The sequence below is a fragment of the Neofelis nebulosa genome, chromosome 10 (assembly GCF_028018385.1).
Source record: "Neofelis nebulosa isolate mNeoNeb1 chromosome 10, mNeoNeb1.pri, whole genome shotgun sequence".
Classification (NCBI taxonomy): domain Eukaryota; kingdom Metazoa; phylum Chordata; class Mammalia; order Carnivora; family Felidae; genus Neofelis; species Neofelis nebulosa.
This window is the reverse complement of record NC_080791.1, coordinates 20,515,270-20,534,378: the sequence shown is the minus strand read 5'-3', so window position 1 is coordinate 20,534,378 and position 19,109 is coordinate 20,515,270. Positions and strand designations below refer to the sequence as shown.

The following is a 19,109-nucleotide window of genomic DNA, read 5'->3' as shown; positions in this document are numbered from 1 at the left end:
ACCGGGCACTATACTAAGAAACACACACACACACACACACACACACACAATTTTATATTATCTCTAAACAACTGAGGCTTGGAATAATGGCTGGGGACCAAGGTCACACAGCTGATAAACAGTGATGCTAAAATCTCTACTCAGGTATGATTCCAAAACTCATCCATTCAACTTTATCAGGCTGCCTCCCTCCCCAGGAAAGGGCGTCCTAGATGTTGGGCGGATGGCTGTGCATATGTGTATGAGCATGCCTACACACACACACGTCTTTGGGCCTTGCCCTCATCACATCTGGGAGAACCAAAAACATTTGGGACAATGAGTGCTGATGAGTCCAGCAATAAACACACACACCATTTATTATTTGTAGTTCAATACTTTTTTCTTTTAATTCATTCTGTACTTCCATGGCTCTAGCTACTTTACATTAAGATTTGGCTGGGAAGCCGTGTATGGTTTCTAGGTAATAGCAGTTAAGTTTTCAGACCTTGCGCACAGCGCCAGGCAAAGTACAGTTACAGATCCAAATACAGATGGCCAGACAACTCGACTGCAATCAACCTGTGTTCTTTCCCATATATGGCCCAGTGCAGGTGTTGGGGGCTGCTCCCTCTGCCTCACCCCACTCCACCCCTTGTCAGGATTATCCAGGGGCCACTATGGCCTCTGACCCATCCTCCCCACCTTGAAGTCTAGGCTGAGTGGGGGGAAAAGCACCATGGGTTTGGGAAGATGATCTGGTCCATGCAGAGAGTGGTCTGGCCCTAGAGTGCAGGATAGGGAAATGTGGGGAGCCACACACTACCGTTGGCAAATATGGTTGCTTTTGTTACGCGATCTCAGCACGTGGCATCCAAGCCCAGGGCCAACTCCCCAGACAGCCAGCTGTCTTGCCTGGAGCAGAGGCCGCCATTTTGCTTCTGCAGCGTCTCACTGTGTCGAGAGAAGCAAGGGGGCCAAGGGGCAGAGATGACAATATTCTTTATGCTTTCACATGTCGGGTAGATCGTCTGGCATCAGCTCCTCTTGGCAGGCAAGGTGCTTCTCGCCAGCAGCCAAGGCTCCAATCCAGGCTCCCAGGCCTGCTGAGGACCTCAAGTCACAACAGAAAACAATGCCCAAGACCCCTGAGCTGTCGTACAGAACACCAAGACAGGGAGCTGGCTGGGCCCATTGCAGCCATGGCTGGAGCAGGAGTGAGGTAACAAGGCTGGGCAGAGAGGTGGGGAGGGAGCTCTCTACACCTTGTGCAAATCCCTGCTCCACATCAGGGAAGCAGGGGCGTTAAAAAGACGGCCTTCCAGAAAATCGCTCCACTCGGACCCAAAACGCATCTTCTGGAAGAAAACATAGAGGTGGAGGGAGTGGGGATAGCCTGCTGGAGGCTGGGGGACGAGGGTCAAGGATGTCAAGTGGTGGATGGGATGATTGTCCCACAGCCTAGAGACAAAGGGTGGGGGAGGAGAGAGTTAGGAAGCCAGGTTCTCAAGTTTCCGACTGGAGTGGGGCGGTGGGGTCCGGGGGTGTGGGGAGGGAGACCACAGCCCTGCCACCTGGGGGTCCTAGAGAGGAAGGGCTGGCTTTGGCTGCCCTGCAGAGCTAAAGCAACAGCACAGTATGGCACAGAAAGCATCCTTCTGGGACCACAAATAGTCTAGAAAGAGTCTTCCCCTAGTCCTTTCTGCAAGATTTCACCCTAGAAATGCTGTCCACAAATGATTTAGACATGGTTCAAGCATGGATCAGGGAGAGGGACACAGAGGGAAGCCATTTCTAGCAAAGCATTCCTCTTTGAGGTTTCTTGATCCCCCTCCCCCTTCCTAAAATCCCAGATTCTTAGGGTCAGTGCTCTAAAGCAACCCAAGGATTTTAGCCAAAGGTTCACAATTAATCTAAAACCCAACAAGGTTTGGATTGAGCCAAAAGAGAAGTGCTAGGGCCAGGAATGGCTTCTCTCCAGTGTTTCTTCTAGCAAGGAGGAGGAAGGATGGACAGATGAAAGGCTTTATAGCCTAGAGACGAAAGATGAGCTCAATCCAAGATGGTGCCATTCTTGCCATTATCCTCCTCCCAACTTAGAGAAAGTCCCTTCCCAAACAAAGACTAAGCCAACAAAGGAAGAACCACCCTCCTAGGTTAATACTGGGAAGTACGACAAACCTGATCTCCCCTTCCCTACCTCACTAGGCCTCCCTAGTCCTGCCAGCCCATAAAGAAGAAAGTTAACTACCCTGGATTTCTTGGGAACCCTGATGCTGTCCTACTACCCCTCTAAACACCAGGGAAGCTCTAGCCCAGACGCTTGTTCTCTTCTGGCAGAGCACCTTCCACGTTTGAGAAAGCCCTGCCTTGCCAGTCTCTGACCCAGCCTCCAAGACAATGCTCAGCGAGAACCTATCTTCGAGACAGTCTAGCCTACCCACCCCTTCCTGTTACAAACGAGGATACTGATGTTCAGAAAGGGGAAGGGACTTGTCTAAGAGCAGAGCCAGGCCTCGGGCCCAGGTCTCCTGACTCAGCCCAGTGCCCTTACAGACAGCTTCAGGTTGCCGGTCTTGTTGCCCCTGTGCCAGGGAGGTGGACGGGGGACGGACGAGTTGTAGACACGAGTGGATTCTCCAAGGCCAATCTTAATCCCTTCAAGTACACTGCAGTTGGAAGTATAGACCCAGTAGTTGTTTGCCACCTGGTTAGAAACTTTGCAAAATCTTTGAGCACAAGCTCTCAATTGTTACAACAGGAATCCTCACATAAAGACTCCTATGTGACCAGAGTTCTTACATGAACAAAAACAAAGCACTGGCTGGAAGAAGTAACAGAAAGGGTGGTACTTTGGATGCTCCCAGGTAGACAGCTCAATCAAAGTTGCTGGATTTGAGTTGCAATGTTATGTATCAGTTTCACTCCCAGACTTATCTGCAAGGGCAAGATGAATCCCTTTTCTTCGACAGGCTATTGAATAAGGCGGAGGGGGGGAGCTTTTGTTTGGGAGTCAACAGAGGTGCTGAGCTTTCTCCTGGTTTGAAGGTTTAAAACATTATTATATCAGAGAGGGCCCACCAGAGAGATCATGATTCCTAGGAAAGAGGCAGGTGGAGGGACGTTCCCTGTGTGTAGACCCTGTCTCCCGGGCTCACACCCCCAGAAATCATGATAATTCCTTGGACATACTAAATGCGTCCCTCCCTGTTACCTACTCCTCCCTGGAATGGCCAAAGAGGTAAAGCAAAAGCTGAGCAACTCTGCATAGCCAGGCCCACTTGTATTGCTTTACTGCCGGCAGAGAACCCTTTGTAAGTCACCCCAAAGGACCCACCATGGGACCTTCAACAATTGAATGGATTTAGATAAATAATTGTACATGGATTAAGTTAGAGAATTTACCATTTTTGCTTTCAAAAGTTTCTGACACTAATTTTGGCTTCTGGCCACTGCACCAGGAAAATTTCTAGCAGTCTGCACTATTCCTCCTTTGGCCCAGGGCCCACGAGCCCTGACCCTCACCAGGGTGTCTCCCATTCAGAGCCCCGGACAAGAATGAGTGGTGACCCACTGACCCGTGGGCCTATGCACCCTTCCCAAGGATTATGTTCAACTCCATCCCTCACATCTCCTTTTCTAGAGGAGGGATATCAATTCTAGCTGATTCTGTGGAGCCTTCTCAGCCTACTCCCCTGGGGCATGTATTCCTGCTCTTAGGGCAATAATAAGGCCATATTCTCAGACTACAAAGTCAAAAACTTGTCTTTGATTATAAAAGTGGGATGCTCCGGCCATTCCAAGAGAAGAACACAACTTGCCCTTCTTTTGGGCCACATTAGTGAGAAGCCCTGCGTTTCTTCCGTCCCTCGCATCAAGAGGCCCACTAGAATATCGAGCAATCTAAAAGAACTTTCCTTGCCAAACTGGTACGATCCTTTCCTGACTGAGCACTGTGAGCTCTGCCTGGGGCTGGCAGGATCCCTCTGGTCATTATATGTTAGAATAGAAGTTAGTGAATAAAAAATGGTAATCGTGGCTACAAAGGCCCGACGAGGTCAGATAGAGGTCAGATAAGTGCACGAATCCTAGTGAACCAACTCCAAAATGGATCTGGATGACTCACTTTCTCCTCCTTAGTGCTCTCCTACCTCCCTGGGGCCAGAGACCAGAGAAGGCTTTGCCCCCTTTACCAGAATTCTCCTAAGTCTTAGAAACAGGATTTGGAATGGCCTCCAAAGGGCAGAGACTCAATCAGGCCTTTTCCTTCACAAATGCACGCAAGTTTCCCAAATGTATTCCTTCCAAAAGCCTAGGTCTCCTTCCTTGTGCAGAAGGTCTCCAGTGTCTCCCTTGACTAAAGTTGGCTCTTCTCTTAGAGTAAACGATGCTGGCAGCCAAGTGAGCACTCACCAAGTTGCTCACTACTTACACAGCGTTCCGTGTGAACCCACAATATGTACAATGTGAGGGCACTCACTCTCCCAAACCCCGGACGTCCCTAGGGCACCCTGGATCGTCCCAGAAATCAAACGGACAGCTCAAAATGAAGGAATTAGAGCCACAGGCCCACCTTGCTTATAACCACTTAAAAAGGGGTTTAACAAGATCAAAAATGCTCCATCCTGGCTAATAAACAATGTGTGCTCTTAGGGCACAGAGAAAAAATAGGGCTTTAGGCACTAAAAAGTGACACTTCACCCAGATCCAGCCTGGGAGAAGACCAGAGAGAAGGGGGATGGGAAGGTCAGAAATTCCCAGCCCTTATTGGGTCCACACCCTACACGGGTTAGGGGAAGGTGCAGGGGTGATGGAGGAGAACACCCTTAGGTACACAAGTCCCCAGGGGAGCCTTCAGCTACAAAGCCCAATCACGCAGGCACAGCCTTCCCAGCCCTCCAACCCCCCAACCGGGCTGGGGGCGTGGCGTCCACAGAAAGGGGCGTGGCCACAGGTGGCAGACTTTTGATTGGGCTCCTGCCCTGGATGCTTCCTGTTCACAAGAGAGCACCTGGGGAAGCGCGGGGTGGGGGGGGGGGGGGGGGGGAGATTCTCTTTTATTTTGGAGACAAATCAAAAGAGGATTGGGGAATGAAGCACCTTAAGCAATGCCCCCTTGAGACTTCGAGACCCCAGGGTCTTCACAGGCATAACTTTGGCTCAACAACATTTCCCTTCTCAGAGCCAAGGACGGCCAGTGAGGGAAAGGGTTGGGGGTGGGGGAAGGGATGGGGAGGAGGAGGATCAGGGGAGGTCGGTGCTGAGAGGTGGTCCCTGCCCTCCTCGGCCCCTCGGCCCGGCCAGCACAGGAGGCCGTCCGGCTCCTTCTCCCTGGTACATAGGCATTATCTCTTTTTAAAATCTGTATATAATATATATATATTTATATTCTGTATATATATATATTTATATATATATATTTATATGGTCTATGTACACGTATTGCACAGGCCTCTTGCAGCCACCCCTGCTCCTGCCTGGTCAGTGATAGCGGTTCCTCTTCTCTTCACTTCCTGATGTGTAGTCGCGGGACCTGATGCCATTCTGAAGATTGATGAGAGAGTCCTTCATCTGGAAGACAGGGAACCCCACCCAGCTACGGGTTTGCACCCCCAGTGGGCTTCTTTGTCCAGCAGCACCCACCACGCCCACCTAAGGCAAGTCCCCTATCATGCCAGCAAGTTCAAGGGAGCCGGGCTCCTAGGACAAGGTAGGACATCGTCTCAGGCAGAAAGGGGACAGCCAGTCTAGCACTGGGAACCCTTAGGGTGAGGTTCATTGTGTCTCAGTGATTTGTAGTCCTTCTGTTGCTGAATGAAGAATTCTCTCAGGGTTAGGGCATGTGGGTGGCTCAGTCAGTTAAGCATCCTACTAGTTGGTTTCAGCTCAGGTCATGATCTCATGGTTTGTGGGTTCAAGCCCTTTCTGTACTGACAGTGTGGAGCCTGCTTGGGATTCTCTCTCTCCCTCTCTGCCCCTCCCCTGCTCACTTTGTCGCTCTCTCTCAAAAAGTAAAAAAAAAAAAAAAAAAAGAATTCCCTCAAGGTGCCTGGGTGGCTCAGTGGGTTAAGTATCCGACTTTGGCTCAGGTTGTGATCTCACAGTTCGTGAGTTCGAGCCCCGCGGGCTCTTGTGCTGACAGCTTGGAGCCTGCAGCCTGCTTCAGATTCTGGGTCTCCTTCTCTCTCTATTCTTCATGCTCTGGCTCTCTCTCTCCTCTCTCAAAAATAAACATTAAAAAAATTTAAAAAAAAATTCCCTCAAAGCATTCAATTGCTATAAGGAACCACACTAGGCGGTCTTCTACTCATTGGATTTGGTTTCCCCATTGACCCTAACACTCGGTATTTCTACCTTTGTACGTTTTGCCACGTTGTTCCCCCCGCCTAGGACTCGTCTCTCTTGCCCATTCCAGTCTCACCCATTGTAAGACCCAGAACAAATCCAAACTTTCTCTGGCGCATAATCCTCTTTCTTATTCCTGGCCACCTGGAAAGCACTCACTAGGACTCTGCAGTGGACTCCTCTGTAATCGCTTTGTTTCACGTGTGTCTGGACAGCATATACACCCCGCATGTCAAGCAGAGAATGGACAGCTGAGTAGGCTTCTAGTTGTACCCATATCACGGAATTAACCTTGACTGAATTTCTTCCTCTTAACCTCCTTTAAGAAACAGGCACACTAATATGGTTAGGTCAGCGGCAGAACCCAACTGGCTTGTCCTACCACGACACATTTCAATACGGCCCCTGAATAAGCCGCTCTATGACAACACAATGCAATTAACATTTCGTGGCACACGGTCATGGATTTTCAGATCCTCTGATCTCTGCCTAATCTACAGCTTTCTTCTCTCTGGGTCTTCTGTACCCCCCTCTGCTCCTTGGGGATAGGGGGTTTGTTATTAATTCTTTTAGAAGCTACTCTTAAAGGGAATGAAACAAAACACCTATCCTGTTTTCCTCACCCCCGTCTTTCCTTCTCCCGGGCATATCTTTAATTCTATCAACCCTTCTTGATAGGACAGGTCTTTTGAAACGCCTGCTATGCTGTTTACCCTTAAAAAAAAAAAAAAAAAAAAAATCCATGGCTTTAAAGCTAAACATGATATCCTGAAACACCTTCAACTGGATCCTGACAGCTGCATTAAAACTCTCTCTCCTTAATTTAGAGCAAAGACCACACCATGAAGGGGAAATAAGATTTACTATTAAGGAGTGTCTCCCATGGACCATCAAATCCCGACAGCAATTTCATGAAGTTACAATTATAATCATTTTATAAATGAAGAAACTGTAGGTCAGTAACGTTATGTCCCTTGCTCAAGGTCTAGTTGGTGGCAAGGTCGGGATTCCACCTCAAGTCTGGCTGGTCACCAAACATAAGGAACGCCTTAGGAACAGAAATTTTAATGGGAACAAGACAAAGCCTTAGTCTCTTACTTCTTAACTGTCTTTAGAGCAAAGGTAGCTTCTTGCTGTCTTGGCAACTACATGGCAGTTTTGTATAAGATGTTAACTTCTTCTGGGGGAAGTCAGACGCTCCCGCCCTTGATAAAACTAAACTTATTATTGGTTTTGCCCCAGGATTTTCTGAAACAGATGCATCTAGTTTTTGGAAGGAATACAGGCACCTGTACTAGAAGATGTTATGGAAAGATGACTTAGTTCAACAACCATTTTCCCAGACTAGCAGCGCACCCTCAGGGGAAGAATGACGTATTAGGGGTTGTGTGTTGGCTATGTGGTGTTCAGGGCGGGGGAGGGGGGATGGCATACATCAAAAGGAACTAGAAAATTAGGCCCTCTGGGAAGACAAATCTTTGTGAAATGGAGGTTCTCTCTTCAAATGCCTGTCAGATGGCTGTGAGTTGCCAAAAAAGAAAAAAGATTGGTCCTTCCGTGCAACCTACAACTTTCCTGCAAACGTCATTGTTATTATTTGGGGGAGTGCACCTGTATTTCCAACAGCCCATTCCAGGATGGCTTTAAAATCAGAACATCGGATGGCCCAGGGTAAGAATGAAATGGGAGAGTGAGGTCCGGTGGGTGGGGATGGGGATGGTGATCTTTCCCAGAACGCAGGGAAGGAGCTCCATCTCTGGAAGACGGGGACAAGGAGAGAAGGTGGGGACATCTCACCTGGTCAAGAAGCATCACTGAGGATTTGATGATCTCCCTCCATTTTTGGAGCTCAGTATCGTGGTACTTTTGTTGGGACTCCAAGAGCTGGGCCCATTCTGTCTGAGACTGGGGTAACCTGTGGGGTAGAAGAAGGGGGAGCCTGGCAGCTGGAGTTATGCTCAGTGGACTCTCCTGTGCTCCCAGACCCCTAGAGGACAGAGAGTCACATCAGACTGCTTTGTCCTCCGCTCAATGCCCCCCGGTTCCCCTGTGCCCCCGATCTGAAGCAGACTAAAGCTACGCGGACAGTTTTCATAGCTTGCCAACGGATGCATCCCCAAGGGTTACCCACTGGCCAAGGGCAGCAGGGCAGTCCCAAGGAGACTGGGTGGCAGGAGCTGGGGCACGGTACCAGGTGGGGTGAACGTGGTGGCAAAGGGAAGAGGCAAGGATTACCTTTCTTGGAGCCTCAGACCCTGCCAGGCAGTGAGGGTCTGGGTGGTGTATTCCAACATCCAGAGTTTATAGAAGAGCATCATGTTAAGGATGACCAGCAGCACCAGACTAGGGAAGAGACGAGGGGGGAGGGGGAAGCAACGGCCATGAGACGTCATCGAGAATGCATGCTCCCTCTAAAAGCCAGGGATGTCCCCCACCCCAGAGGCAGCTGCTGTCCTTAACCACTGGTCACCTGAAGCATTGCAGTGAGTGAGGTGGAAGGATGCAGCAAGGGAGAGGAAGGGGGGTGAAGAGAGAGAGAGAGAGAGAGAGAGAGAGAGAGAGAGAGAGAGAGACTCTCATCTGGAGGGGCCGGGACACAGCAGGAGAGCCATGGGGAGGTATGTGGGTGAAGGCATTGGGAAAGAGAGACACGCAAGAGCCACCCAGAGTCTGGGTGCCTGGGGGAAGAGGTAAGATGGAGAGGAAAAGAGATGAAGGGTAAAGGAAGCGATCAGAGAGCCAGTACCTGAAACAGATCCTAATGGGAGCAAGGAGGAAAAACGGGGAGGAGGCAGAGGTTAGAACAGACCAGTGCAGGGGAAGAGCGGGGAGAGCTGCACTGTAACCAAGCCAGAGAGCAACTGAGAGGCTGGGGGAAGGAAACACCGGAAGCAAGCATCCATGGATGAGGAGACCCAGCAAGCAAGGAGCCAGAGAGAGCAGCTGCAAACAGATCTTCGGTGACAAATCGAGGCAAGTCCTCCCACCCACCCAACTTGAGGCACAACAGAAGGTCAAACTGTGGAGCATCTGCCTGATCCACGTCACAGGTGTTAGCGGGATGCCTTAAAAAGGGCAGTCTCCTCCTGGTACCTGCCCAGTCCCAGCTGGGGTCACGAGGCTCCCCGGTCTGGGCCGGAACTGGTCAGAGACAGGGAGGTGGTAAGGAGGATCCGGGGGGACAGAGAGCCACCGAGAGAATGGGGACATTCTCTTCTTCCCTCGGTGTCATTGGCTGCCATCAAGATCATCTTAGGACACAAGTCACGGAATAGAGGGATGAAGACCTGGGTAGCAAGGGGACCGAGAGACACACGGAACTGGGAACGATCCCGGCTTGCCGCTTCAAGGTTCTTAACTTCTGATGAAGTTCCCTAGCTTCTCCAAACCCCCTTCCTCAACAGGGACGGTGCCTACCGTGCTAGAGCTGTGACATGCATGGGTCGAAGTGGACATAAAGCACCCAGCACCCAGGAAGCCCTCGACGAAGGGCGGTTTTATCGTTAGAGGAGGTACAGGCCCAGATCAGGATACACACAGGAAAAGGGAAGATGGCACCCCGGGAAGACAGAGTGAAAGATGGAAAAGGACCAACAAAGAAAATCCGACACTATGCCTTTGACCTTTCGAAGTGTGTGTGTGTGTGTGTGTGTGCACGTGAGTGTGAGAGAGAGAGACAGAGAGAGAGACAGAGAGAGAGAGACATACTGTGCTGTTCTCTGCATGCAAAGTAGTATTCCTAGAGCTGGCAGCTGCAAATGCCTGACCCTACCGGGCCGTGTTCTCAGGGCTCTGTGAGTTCTCCAGAAGAATCTCTAAATACTGCGTTGACTTTCAGTGGATACTGTCTTTAATTGTATCAGCACACGCCAGAGGAGATCGGAATGCCCGCCTCTTCGGCACGTGCCGCACACAATCTCAGCTCCTGCATCTGGGTCTGTGTTTATTATAATCCTGCCTGTGCTCAGTGAAGGTCCAGGGACACCCCTGCATGCTGAGGGAGGGTCCTGCAGTGGTCTAAACAGAGAAAGGAGGAGGGAGAGCCGAGTTGCCTCGAGGCAGGCGGACGGCGGTGCGGGCCTGCCAGACGCAGGGCGGTCTGTGCTACACAGGTCCATTCCACATGCACACGGTCAGCAGATCCCTCGCCTGAGCCCCCTGGTGTTGAAAGGCGAGGTCTGATTATCCCAAACTAATAAAGCCCCAAAGTTAGTTAATGCCATGCTATACCACTGACTCAGGAGAGCAGGCCTACTTAAATAAGTACTTAATTAAGAGCAGGCCTACTTAAATAAGTCAACATGCAGAAAAAGCTCAGGGAACTTACCTGAGGTTAAAGTTTTCTATCTCCCAAACCCAACCAGGAGAGACTTTACAGAAAAGTACGAATCACATCAAATGGATGCTGCTAAATGCGAATTCTACTGGTCTTACAGCTGTCTTTGCATTTGACTTTTTCTAGGATTTATTTACTTATTTTGAGAGAGAGAGAGAGACAGAGAGAGAACATGAACAAGCAGGGAGGGACAGAGACAGATGGAGAGAGAATCCCAAGCAGGTTCCGCATTGTCAGTGCAGAGCCTGACATGGGGCTCGAACTCATAAACCATGAGACCATGTCCTGAGCCGAAACCAACAGACGGCTGCGTAACTGATCTGAGCCACCCGGACACATCCCTGCATTTGATTTTGTGAAAATAACTTGGCTTCTTAGGCCACTCACAGAAGAATTTTCCATCTACTTTTGTTACATACTCAGTTAAGGTTAGCAGAGAGCCTGCCTCACGTTCCTCACAGGGGCCTTGTCTGCAGCCCTGCTCTTTCTCGCCCCCACCCACCCCGCTGTCCTCGGAGGATGGTCTCATCCGCACCCACGGCTTTCATGCTACTGTTGACTAAACCAGCATCCGCAACCCATGCTTCTCTGCCTCGCTCCAGGTCCGCATCAGCAAGTACCTGTCACCTCCGCCTGGATATAACCTTCGGCAGCTCAAGACACACGCGGAATGGAGCAGCTTCTCTGACCACCCTGTGCCCGTTCTGTTAATGACACAACCATCTACGGGTGCTCGCTGCGGTCATTCCTCTTCTTCGGCTACCCAACCGCGTGGCTAACGGGTCTTCCCCCTGCAGGACCTGTCAGCCCCAATCGCTCGCCTGCCAGACAGTCACGCTCGCCTACGTCACTGCCACTTACTCTGACTGGCCTGCCCGCCTCCAGCCCTTCCTTCTCTAGGCTTCCGCGCATGGCTGTCACAGTGACTTTTTTAACTAATGCAAAAGTGGGGCATCTGGGTGGCTCAGTCGGTTAGCGTCTGACTCTCGATTTTAGCTCAGGTCATGATCTCACGGTCGTGGGACTGATCCCCACGTCAGGCTCTGCACTGACAGTGCGGTGGCTGCTTGGGATTCTCTCTCTTGCTCTCTCTGCCCCTCCCCTGCTTGTTCTCTCTCTCTTTCTCTAAAATAAATAAATAAACATTTTGGGGGGGGGGAAAAAAAAAGGCAAAACAAACCATGTCACTCCAGGGCCTCCTTCAGTGCTCCCTCATGGCTGGGCTGTGCCCCTGCTTCTGCCTCTCTGAAAACACTTTAGTGGGGGTTGAAGGAGGGAGGAGGGGGTGTCACAAAAGGAAGATCTGGAGGCAGGCTAGTGCCTGGTGCACGACTGTCAGGGCCTGCATCTAGGCAGCCCCCACGCCCCTCACCAGCTGTGCCCCTATAAGCTCACGGCACAGCCCAACCCCCAGGAAAGGCAGGGGTAGAGGCACCAGGTGAACAGAGCGCGAGCGGTCAGCACTCGGCTGTCTCAGGCACCCCCCGCTCACAGGGATGCAGGGGCGTCCGGGGCGGGCTGCGGGCTTACTAAGCTGCAGACAGCTGTGCTCTCCCCACCCTACACCCGCATTCTTTCCATGCCCTCTCTCCCTGCCCGGCATCCTTCTGTGAATGGCACTGAGCCTACCGTTTTATAACATTATGGCACTATTATAAATTATTTACATGAATATAAGCATATGCCTTTCTGGACTGTAGTCATTGATTTTGTCTGGCTCTCCCGCCAAAGTGGGGGCCCAGGAGTGCATGGTCCTTGCACCTGGCACACAGCAGAGCCACAGAACATCCCTCCCAAATGAACGAATGGGCTCCGAAGATGCTGTGTAGCATCTCTATGTTAGCATTTTCCCAACGGTGTGGTAATTCTGAATTTGCTGTCTGTCCTATCCCCTCGAAACTGAGTTCCTAAGGGCATGGATGCAGAGAATCCCCTTCTCAATCCCGAAGGCCTAGCTTACAGCAAATGCTAAATAAAACAGAGAAAAAGAACCAAAGAGGCAAGGAATGACGGACAGAGCGACTGATCTGAAGGAAGAAGCCTAGAGGACAAAGAAGAAGCAGGGCTGTGGTGTGGGGGTGCTCATACGCCTGAGGGGCCAGCAGGCAGGGAGGGCAGGTTGGGGAAGAGCCTGGAATCCCTTACACACAGCTGATAACCAGCAGCAGCTTGGACACACTCTGCAGGTGGAAGCCGTTAGGGGTGTCCTCGGGGACATGCCGTGTCTGCGTGGAACCTGTGGGGGAGAGTAAAGACGCTGTCACCATTGTGGCGCTCAGGTCCGCTGGCTGCTCTGACGGCGGTCACGCACAGAGCCTCAGGGGATGAAGGACAACCGTCCGTGGCGCTGTCATGATGACAGGATAGATACACCCGGCCTCCACAAAAGTACAAGGGAAACTCCTCGAGGGCAAGGTCTGGGGTGGGCCCAGCAACGTGGACATTAAAGTCACCAAACGCACGGGAAACTCAACAGCCTTATGTAACTGGGACACGCAGGGGCGGGACAAAGTGCCCACAGCTTAGCCATGGCTCAGGCAACAGCCCGCGGCGAGGACTAGAGACCGCTCTCCGCCCTCACTTTATTTATAACCCGCTACGAGATGCTGAGCAAGTCTCAATGCCTGAGACTCAGTTTATTCAAATGCCGTGCTGGTCAGAAATCCTACGTATAAAACACCTAAGGTGGGGTGCTCTGGTTGAGACTGAGGGGAGGGACGTGGAAGGCTGGCTCTTTCCTCCTCTCCTGTCCCCATCCTGAGGAACGCCTACGGCTGTGCGAAGCATAGCCTAAAAACTGCCGGATTAGCCGTCTCTAAGGCTTCTTATGGCTGCATGTCGCCATGACTGAGAAGACATGAGGCTGTGCACGCTGGATGCAAGGGGGAGACAGGTCAAGGGAGTCCACTGTCCGGTAGGGCAGGTCCTCAGTGGGCCTGTGGGGGCCAGGGGAGGGGGGCTGCCTTGGGCTCTCTGACATTCAGGTTATGAGGTCATCTCTGGCGTCTGCACTGGGGCTGGTCCCTGGCGCATTTGCCCCAGGTTTGGAAGTTGCACATTTGAGTCTATCCACAGGGACACAGAGTTCAGGTCACGTCTATTCAGCAGACCCCACACGTGGGTTCAGCAGGGACTGAGGACATTAAAGGGCAAAGGGAAATGGGTAGAGGATCCGGAGGCTGAAATTTAAGGAGTCGTGTGCAAATCATACACAATCTATACCCGAGGATGCAAAATGAGCGTGTGCACGCATATGCCTCGGCCTGGGCACACGGCTCTGGGTCAAAGCCCTGAGCCACGCCCCCACTCCCACCTGGCACGCACCTGCCACGTGTTTGATCCTGTGGCCCACATCTTCATCAGTGGGTGTGGTGACGGGGCTCATCACCTCTTCCAGGTGAGGCACCCGCAGGTGAGCATGGGGGCGCTTCCTCCTCCGTACCGTTGGGGGCTTGCTGGCCTTCTCTTTGGGAGACTGTCTGTGCATCTCAGCCAGGTAGGTGCTCTCCGTTTTGGTCAGCTCGCTCTCTGTCATAGACGAGAGGCCATCTGCCTATACCTCCAGCTCGACACACCGGCCTCCAGAAACAGCTGTCTGCTCCGAGCTGAGACAGCCATCTTCCCATACTGTACTCTGGGACACTGAATGCAAGGGCGGGGGTCCCTCGGGGATGGCCACGGGCCTCAGGAAGCTGGGATTCAGCCCCACCCCAACCCCTCTTCAGGGTTGCTCAACATTTCGTAGACCTAGGTCCCCAGGATCTGCACCCTCATGCGCACAGCTTGGGGCATACCCCATTTCCTAATGGAAGCATTCACAGGCTTTTATTTCCTCTCCATAACTGAATTACCACCGGTGTGATCAGATGGGAAAGTCACAGATCCCGTAAAAGTTACAGGCAGAACCTCTTGGAAAATGCACACGTTCCCATACATGCCCAATTCTGTATCCATTTCTGGGGCGGACTTAGGGACCCCATGATACTCCTTCCCCATCTCGGTCTGCCCCCCCCTCCACTCTCCATGTCTCCTGGTCCCCTGGATGGTGGCGGCTGGATGCAGTTCAAGCAGCACCGCTGGCTACAGTGCATGCTCACCCAGGTGGCGGAAGTAGTCCTCCAGCCCACTCCAGAAGTTCTTCTCGATGAAGGTCTTCACTAACCCCCAAGGCTGTTTTCGATAGCGCAGCTCTGTGGAGACCCTGAGGGAAAAGCCAGAAACACGATCAGCCATTTCCTGGGCAGACCCTCCCCTGCCGCGCAAAAAGAATTCAGGTTTAAGTCCACCCTTGATCTTAGCCAAAAGGCCGAGAAGCGATTTCAGGTTTAAGTCCAAAGCAGCTTCGCATCTGTGCCGCACTTTACGAGGTGAAAAGTCCCTTCACACCACACCCACCACGCCACCTGGTCTCCCTGGCCGCCTTTGGAGATCAGCGGAACTGGTGGCTTTATCCTCACTTTGCAGGTGAGACAACGGGAGTTCTAGACTAGTCCAGCAGACCAAAGGCTAACAACAGGGCTCTCGACTCCAAGCCCACGGCTCTATTGTGACACCACGCTCTCCTCCAGATGGTGCCAGCCAGCCGGCCAGCCATGGGGGTCCTTCTTGCCCTCTGCAGACACTTTCAAGTCCAAATCAGGCTCTAGGGTTCCATCATTCCCACCTTTCAGAGCGTGATCTGCTACCAGCCCTGGCTCTTGCCTCCCCACCTTGACCTTGCCAGCTCTTGCTTTTTTCCAAATATTCTCTCTCCCAGTCATGGGTCTCTCTGCTTGCATACTATCCCCTTCCACTCCTACACAGCGGCTCTGAAACAGGGCTCCCGTCTTTTTAATGTTTATTTATCTTGAGAGAGAGAGAGCGCGCACACACACGGGAGGGGCAGAGAGAGAGAGAGAGGGAGAGAGAGAGAATCTCAAGCAGGCTCCAGGCTGTCAGCACAGAGCCCGACACGGCAGGGCTTGATCCCACAAACTGTGAAATCATGACCTGAGCTGAAATCAAGAGTTGGACGCTTAACTGACTGAGCCACCTGGGCACCCCTATGCTCCTATTTTTACGGCTGCCTGCCCTGCTCTCTCCCCAACCGTCCTCAGGGACGCCCTGGCCTGACGTCAGCATGCCTACGCTTGCGAGCCACCTCACCCTGTCCCCCGAGAAGTGTTCAGGGGGTTACAGGTGGGCGCCTTTCTACAGAGGTTTATCTGAGGCCAACAAGCTGCTTCTGTGTGAACTGAATAGAAAGAACGTCTAGTCAGGAAACTCTCCAAAGAAGCTGGAAGGGAGAAGCCTAGACACTGTGCGGGGGCGAAGGATGGAGGGGACAGGAGGTACGAGGGGGCGGCGGGGGGGGGGGGGGGTGATAAAGGAAGGAAGGAGGGAGGTTTAGATAAACGCAGACAGCAGCACAGACACCCCCCCAAAAACTGTTTTTTAAAGCAGAGGATGAGAAAGGTGCAGGCCCCTTTGAGATGTGGGTGCGCAGAACGTCCCTATTCCCAAGAGGGCTCCCCGCAGCCTTTCACCAAACACCCGTTTTATTGCCACTGCACGAGCGAGGACATCTGTGCACACCAGGGACTTCCCGTGAACCCGCTCAGGCCCTCCAGACGCCACACCTGAGTCGACTCTTGTTCCGAGCCACGCGGGTGAGGGTGTAGCGATTGATGGTGTAGAAGTAGTCATGGTAGGGCACGTCGTGCGTGAGGACCTCGGCGTCTATCACGTAACATTCACTCTCCTGGCTCGCCTTGTACATGGTCTGTGGGGAGAAGGGTCCACCAGACATCGCCGAAGACAAGCAAGGAAGGGAAGCATCTCCCCTGCCCACCGCACACTTCTAGGCGGAGGACCCGGAGACACTGGGAATAGGAGGACGTTAGGTGTTCCCGCCTCAGGGCTAGACCATGCTTGCAACCCGGAAACTTCTTCCTGGCGTACTAGCCCCGATCCTTCTTCCTGCCGCTCCTCGGTGCCCCTGCCCTCAACTCACCTGTGTCTCCCTGACAGTGGCAGTTTTAGGAGCCAGAGGGTTGGTGAGGGTGATGGTATAGAGAATCACTCGGCTCTGGTTGCCATTCTCTTCCTTCTTCCATGGATGGAAGATGATATCTGAGGGTGGAGAAGAGCCCTGGGATGAGGGAGGGAAAGAGGCATGCCCTCACCATATCCGAATTTCCCCTCCAAGTGAACTCTTGACTGTACTGACTGCCGACTGACCCCCAAAAGGAAGCCAGTGGGAGCCTGAGGCCCCAGAGAGGAGGAGGGGAGGAGGGGGAGTCGAAGCAGAAAGAGGCTCATTGTAGCATTGCCGAAATTCTGCACAGGGCTCCGGAATGCTGATTGTTCCTGGGGCTGGGACAGGCAGCCTCGGGGCCACCTGCGGGGGTGCCGGCAACACTGGAGCCACTGTGACGAGGGCCTGGGATCCTTGGGAACAAGCCCTCTCCTCTAAGGCGTGTCCTCCCCGTGCCCGCAGCATGCCCTCTCCTCCTGGCAGAGGGCTACGCTCTAGATGGTCTTTCACAGACTCAGATGCCTAGTAGCTCTGCTGGGCCAGAGCCACACGCCTGCTGGGGAGCAGAACAGGGGCAAGGGGAGGAGACAGGAGCACGCAGGTACAAAGCAGGAACGCAGAGAGTCCTAGGTTTGAATCCTGGCTCGGGCTCTACTTGGCTGCGTGGCCCCAGGCAAGCAAGAACGGTCTGAATTCTGGTTTCCTCCTCGGTACCCTGGGGATCGCAGCGCTCGCACACGTGGCAGATCCGCGGGTCACATGAGATAACGTCATGTGCCTGGCACACCACGGGTGCGCACTGAGAAAGGGTCGCGGCTACTCTTTGTTAGACGGTGGACTCCGGGAGGTCTTGCCTGCTGGTGAGCCTCTGGGGCCTGGCACTGAGTGCTGGGGAGGGGGAGGAGCAACCAGCAGGGCCCTGGGGGAGCCGGAAAGGGGGTGCCCGGGCCATTGGGTGGCCTGGAACAGGAGGGAGCTTGGGGAGAAAAGGAAGAAGTGTGGCCAAGAGGGAAGGGACGGGAGGCACCGGCCCCGGAAGGACTGACCGGAGAACCGCCGTTGCTCCATGAAGTCCCGCTGGAAGGGCGAGTCGGTGAACAGCAGGTCATAGAGCTTGTCCACACTGAAGTTGAAGACTTCATTCACGTACTGCCGGCCACTCAGGTCCTCGTAGAAGGCCTGGACCTCCCCTGCACCGAAGAGCCACGGAGAGTGAAGGCAGAGGGGCGGACGGCCCCAGGGACGCCCCCAGAGCAGTTACGTCTCTGTGGCTTATGTGGCCTTACCAAGGCTCAAGGGCGGCCGGGGTGGGTAGTGGTTAATGACCTCACCTCTGCCCTGTCTCCTCCTTCGCCCGCGTGCACAAACTTACTCTAACTGGCATTCTATTCAGCCTCGCTTGACAAAGAGTATGGAAATGTGCTATCGGCTCTTCTGTTTTCAAGGCTTCCTTCCTAATCAAGGTGATCTTAGACTAACACTCAGATCTCACTTCCTGAGCTGAACTGGTAACCTCAAAGTTATCAGTTATCCAGAGCCTGTAAGTTAACCACGACAGACGACAAAAGGCATTGCAATCATGGCACAAGTGCGTTAAAGGGACATGGATTCATCTGGAATAACCTGTTTATATAAAAGCTTCTAAGGCTGGGCTGGTCTGCAGGGCCGTGATCCCTTAACCATACAAGCCCTGCTCCGCTTCCATAAGGCACTGCGATGTTTCCCCCAGGATTTCCACACCCTCCACCTTTCTCCGGTCTCTATTTGCTCCGGGAGAATGTTCCTGAGGGTACAGGCGTGCTGCTAAAGCCCCAGCGCTCCTCCCAAGCCCTCGGCACCCCACAGTCCCTAAATGCCGCACCTACGGAGGCTGGTATGTGATCTCAGGCACGATGCCGCCATTGCTGGCACCCCTGTGGCTCAGAAGCGTCACACAGGGCCCATGACTGCACAAGACAAGCACTATGGGAGCGGTCATGTCTGAGTTTACGTGACTGGCGCCCTTGCTGCTATGCGGTACCCAACCCGTGCAGTCATTTGCACTGCCCCTGCATCCTAGATGGAGTAGGGAAACCAGGCAGGGGGGAGAAAGACACTCGAGGTGACCACAGGAGGGACTGTCCACAGATGTTCAAATGAGCACCGTCCACATGCACTTACTAGTCAAGCCTACCACCAGTTCAGTGGATCAGCCAATTTCATGAAGACTGACAATTTGGCTTCTAGCCCTGGAATGTCAGAAGCAAAACATTCCCAAGCTAGGTCCTAGAAGCTAACCCTGTGCAGGAATGAGGTACGAAATACTACCTAGAAGTACTGGAGAGAAAGGCAGACTCTGGAGTCCAAGTGACCCAGCAATACCTTTCCTTGTAGCCTGGTCTGAAAGCCCAATGCTGGAGTCACTAAAGCAAGGTTCTAATAAAATCTAATTAT

General features: G+C 52.7%; 1 protein-coding gene across 16 annotated transcripts in view; it reads right to left on the bottom strand.

Annotated features, from left to right (window-relative positions):
- Nucleotides 1-333: 333 nt before the first annotated feature.
- The window catches only part of GRAMD1B (GRAM domain containing 1B), a 246,433-nt gene continuing 227,657 nt past the window's right edge, over nucleotides 334-19,109 (bottom strand). For 12 of the 16 annotated variants that reach the window (XM_058687109.1, XM_058687099.1, XM_058687102.1 and 9 more), the window contains 9 exons: nucleotides 17,723-17,866; nucleotides 16,653-16,771; nucleotides 16,279-16,421; nucleotides 14,758-14,861; nucleotides 13,985-14,188; nucleotides 12,806-12,896; nucleotides 8,560-8,667; nucleotides 8,122-8,311; nucleotides 334-5,550 (listed from right to left, as the gene is read on the bottom strand). In XM_058687109.1, the coding sequence (XP_058543092.1) occupies nucleotides 5,461-5,550; nucleotides 8,122-8,311; nucleotides 8,560-8,667; nucleotides 12,806-12,896; nucleotides 13,985-14,188; nucleotides 14,758-14,861; nucleotides 16,279-16,421; nucleotides 16,653-16,771; nucleotides 17,723-17,866 (1,193 nt within the window). In that variant the 3' untranslated portion in view covers nucleotides 334-5,460. The remainder of the gene's footprint in view (nucleotides 5,551-8,121; nucleotides 8,312-8,559; nucleotides 8,668-12,805; nucleotides 12,897-13,984; nucleotides 14,189-14,757; nucleotides 14,862-16,278; nucleotides 16,422-16,652; nucleotides 16,772-17,722; nucleotides 17,867-19,109) is intronic. The other 4 variants (XM_058687104.1, XM_058687118.1, XM_058687106.1 and 1 more) reach the window with 2 other exon arrangements.